We start from the raw sequence: 4664 nt of genomic DNA, 5'->3' as shown, positions 1-4664 counted from the left end.
TCTTCTTTAAATTGTATTACTTGATCTTTTCATCCACACTGGCTGTGCTCTTTTTTGTAATAAGCCATTCCTAAACTTTTATTGGAGAAGGTAACGGGGAAGATCTTTAAGTGTGAATTACTAGTATATTATTCATTGTGCTTGGATAAGAGATAAATAAATTAATTTTTTGAGCCATGTTAAAGTAACCCTTTTGGGCATTTGCTCACGTGATTAGTGATCCAACAACCCACACACAAATTAAAATGGAGACTCCACTAACCCTTTTAATGTCCATGCAAACGAATTAGCTCCAGAGTAAACCTGCCTAGTATCTATGTCAGATACCATAGTCCAAAGGCTTGAAATATCTCATTTAAAACATAAGTTTGGTACGTATAGATTTCTAAAATTATATATCACATTGACCTTATAGATAATGGGTTTGTTCATAAAGTGCTTTTTGCACAACTATAAATAGATAGATGGTTCGTCGTGTACTTGCACTCTTAACTTATTTTCTTGTCTCCAAGTTGGGTGTCTTTTTTTTTTTTTTTAAAGCTTAATATCAAAGATGATGTTTTCCCAATATTCTTTGTTTCTTATTATTTCCTTATTGTTTTTGGAGCCATTGGAAATTGTTGGACGTTCTCAACAATTGTCCAATAATAACAAGAAGTCTGATTCTACTCATGAGGATCTTGTCACAGATTTGCCAGGCCAACCTAGTGTAAACTTCAAACACTATGCTGGACATGTGACAGTAAATGAGAACAATGGAAGAGCACTCTTTTATTGGTTCTACGAATGCTCAATTGCCCCTCAGGATAAACCTTTAGTGCTTTGGCTTAATGGAGGTAAGCGTAAGACCCAAAAAAAAAAAAAAAAAAAAAAAGATGTCATATGCATCATGGGTTTGCACTCTGCTATCATCGGTTACAGTGGATAAAGTTCAATAATAATATATACTTAATAGTACTATATTATGTTGATTTACTAAAGAAGTTATCTACAAAAGTATATCCTAAGGACAATAATTCTTGGATTGAGAAATGGATATATGTTTGGCGGTACGTAACCGAATTTGGCACTATCTTTTGACCAATATTCAGGCTATGTAGACGAGATCAATAAATTCTCTTTGACTGAAAAGAAGCTTGGGAAACACAATCGAAGAAATTCCTTATCAATGAGATTAATATTCCTAGTCAAACAATTTAGCTTTGTGTTCTAACAATATATATTTTATCAATAGTCGATAAAATATGGATATCCAACAAAAGGTTCACATATCATCCCATAGATTAACACTAAGAGGATATGATATATTTTTTTTCTTTCATATTCATATTAATTATTTGGTGTTTTCTGATATGAGCGTCACAATGTTTCAGGTCCAGGATGCTCTTCAGTGGGATATGGAGCAACTCAAGAGATTGGGCCTTTTCTTGTAGACTCTGATGGATTTGGCCTAAAACTTAATCCTTACTCTTGGAACAAAGGTTAATTTGCTGTTTAATTTTTTCCTATATATAAACTACCTTACATGCATGCATTTCTACTTGAACACTTTTGTTGCTTCATGACTCACTCATATATATATATATATATATACACACACTCTTTCTTTCTCTGTGTGTGTTTCTTAATAATTCTAGTGATGCAGAAGCAAACTTGTTGTTCCTGGAATCTCCAATTGGTGTTGGCTTTTCATACTCAAATACAAGTGGAGATTATCATAACATTGGAGATGATTTCACAGGTGAATTTGTCAGCTTTCACAGTCATGTATCATGTCCTATTTTTCCAGAACTATCTTACGTGATGTTGATATTTTGTCTTAATTAATTGCTACTTTCACTTATCTGTCATCTTTCTTAAATACTGATGTGTGATTTATTTCTTTAGAAATAACTTACTTGATGCTGAAATTCTGTCTTTCTTTCTGACTTTTTTGAACTGCTTGACCAGCCAATGACACATATGCTTTTCTGCACAAGTGGCTTCTCAAGTTTCCATCATATAGAAAACGGCCGTTTTATATTGCTGGGGAGAGTTATGCAGGTAATATACCATAACTATCTTCTACCAAAGACTATATATGGCTATTGAAAATTTCTGTACCTGCTTACATTTTTAATGTTTTTCGGGGCAGGAAAATATGTACCTGAGTTGGCTGAAGTCATTGTTGACAAGAACAAAGACTCTTCCCTTTTCATTGATCTCATAGGAATCCTGGTATAATATACTCCCTTAGTTCCAATTTATAAGACATTGTGTGATTCGATACGGAATTTAAGATTTTTTTTTCTCGTTTGTAGTATTAAACATGTGACTAACAATTGTGTGATTTTTTTTTTTTTGAAATTTGTAGCCGTAAATATGTCATAATATTTTTGTGATTATAAAAGATTTTCATTAAGGGACAAATAGGAAATCCAAAATTCCAAATTTAAAAGTTTGTGCCTTTTAGAACAGATTGAAAAAAAAAAAGTGTGTTCCTTAAACTGAAACGAATGCAGGTTGTCTTCTACATCTCTCGTAAAATGACCCTTTGTTGATATGTAATTTTAACTTAATAAAAATATTAATGTTGTCGGTGCAGCTGGGAAATCCTGAAACATGTGATGCAGAGGACTGGAAGGGTTTGGTAGATTATGCTTGGAGCCACGCTGTCGTTTCTGATGAAACTCACAAAACTATTTTAGATTCCTGTGATTTTCACAGCAATGATACTTGGAGCAATCAGACTTGTACTCAGGCTGTTGATGAAGTGCTCAAACAGTACAAGGAGATTGATATCTATAGCCTCTATACTTCAGTCTGCATAAGGGATACTGCTAGTTCACAACAGCTCACCACACAAGTCTTATTCGATAGCAAGTCCAAGATGGTAACTGAATTTTTCTATTTCCTAGAGTAATTTAACTTATATGCATTGATAGTTTAAATAATTTTTAAAAGATAGCTATAAGTAAAAAAATTGTAAAAAGAGAGATTTTTAATATTCAAAATAATGTTGCAGGTTACCTGTTACAATAAATAAATGTGACTTGATGATGTAATTAAATGAATTAGTAACCTGAAAAATAAGATAAGTTACTCTTTACAATAGTTAAGATATACTGATCCTATAAAAAGATTTTATAGTGTCTGTGTATACAAGTTACATCGAGACGGCACTAATCGAAATGAATTTGTGTATTTTTTGGGACAATTTTCAATATTGATGTCTAGTCTAGTTCATGTTACATTATATTAAATCTGGTACTTATTATTAATGTTGTAATCAGATACCGAGGATAATGGGAGGATACGACCCCTGTCTTGATGATTATACTTCCTCTTATTACAATAGACCTGATGTTCAAAAGGCTCTCCATGTTGGTGATGGTCAACATCTCAAAAACTGGAGCATCTGCAAGTAATGAAAACTTCATTTTCTTTTGTAACTTATAAATTTTCTTTTCCTAAAACACACATGAATTGGAGAATAATATCAACGTTTTATTTTTTAAAATTCAGTATGTCGATCTTCGGTAATTGGTCAGACTCAAAGGAATCAGTTCTTCCTATATATCACAAGCTCATCGATGCTGGACTCAAAATTTGGGTCTACAGGTACAATATAATTATTCCGTAACACAATTGTATCATTTTGTTCTTGAAAAGAAAAAGACCCCCACTTTTCCTCTCTCATATTTTACACACTATTGGGACCTAACCAAGTTATTGATGCTCCTTTAGAAAATCTACCACCTCATAAGCTATAATGTGTGGCTAAACATTAGTAATATTGTGCTCTAATACCTCATCATCCTCTTTTGGTCTGCTCAGTGGAGACACAGATGGAAGAGTTCCAGTATTATCCACAAGATATAGCTTAAGCGCCCTCGGTCTGCCCATTACAAGAAAATGGAGACCCTGGTACCACCAGAAACAGGTACACCTAGCTACTTTTTGATTAAATCTTGTGATTTCGTGTACTTGTTACTCTCTTGTTCTTATTATTCAACGTGGATATTATTTCGGTGCGTTATTATTTTTACAACGTAAAGCGGGTTCTATAAGTTCAATTGAATCACCGCTTTCGGCACAAATTATATACATATGCACGCAAAAGAATATTCAAATGTTTACATATAATTAGATCACGCTAACTCAGAAATATTTTTCGTAAATGTTTGATTATGATCTTGTTCTCCCATTTATTTGATTATGATGTTGTTCTCCCATGCATCTTCAACATCTATAATAGCCATACCATTTATTGCATAGAAACTGTATAGTGGTTCTGAAATTTTGTTATGTATATAGGTAGGTGGATGGGTTGAAGAGTACAAGGGGTTAACATTTGCAACATTTAGAGGAGCAGGGCATGCAGTTCCTACTTTCAAGCCTAGTGAATCACTTGCATTCTTCACTTCTTTCCTTAACGGAGAATCTCTTCCTTTCCAGCGGATCTAAGACCTTTTAACTTTATTCTACTTCTCCAATGAGAGTACTTTTTCTCTAAGGCAAATGGGAGGGAATAGTTAATGTATTCTAAAGGGATTAGCATATGACTACCTTTCTCCAAAGCAATATACGGAGATGTGGTTTTTGAATAATGTAATGGCTTTCCCATTACTACGAGTATAAGATATATAAGAGGACATTTTGTGGCTTAAGCTCCTTCCCAGTTT

At 33.3% G+C, this 4664-nt stretch overlaps 1 protein-coding gene across 1 annotated transcript; it reads left to right on the top strand.

The window, feature by feature from the left end:
* Positions 1-481: 481 nt before the first annotated feature.
* On the top strand, positions 482-4664 carry LOC132622072 (serine carboxypeptidase-like 31). Its single transcript, XM_060336593.1, has 10 exons — positions 482-836; positions 1374-1481; positions 1646-1741; positions 1951-2043; positions 2135-2217; positions 2585-2872; positions 3273-3403; positions 3505-3600; positions 3817-3922; positions 4297-4664. The coding sequence occupies exons 1-10, from the start codon at positions 554-556 to the stop codon at positions 4444-4446; spliced, it is 1434 nt and encodes a 477-aa protein (XP_060192576.1). The 5' UTR covers positions 482-553; the 3' UTR covers positions 4447-4664.

This window comes from Lycium barbarum, chromosome 12, assembly GCF_019175385.1.
Source record: "Lycium barbarum isolate Lr01 chromosome 12, ASM1917538v2, whole genome shotgun sequence".
Lineage (NCBI taxonomy): Eukaryota > Viridiplantae > Streptophyta > Magnoliopsida > Solanales > Solanaceae > Lycium > Lycium barbarum.
The sequence above is the reverse complement of the archived record's forward strand: the minus strand, read 5'-3'. Positions and strand labels throughout refer to the sequence as shown.

What these genes read in the sequence shown, in the direction of transcription:
- LOC132622072 (XM_060336593.1), top strand. Translation starts at nt 554, where the DNA reads ATGATGTTTTCCCAATATTCTTTGTTTCTTATTATTTCCTTATTGTTT. An exon ending in AGTGCTTTGGCTTAATGGAG is followed by an intron (nt 837 to 1,373) that starts GTAAGCGTAAGA and finishes ACAATGTTTCAG; the next exon opens with GTCCAGGATGCTCTTCAGTG. An exon ending in TTGATCTCATAGGAATCCTG is followed by an intron (nt 2,218 to 2,584) that starts GTATAATATACT and finishes TTGTCGGTGCAG; the next exon opens with CTGGGAAATCCTGAAACATG.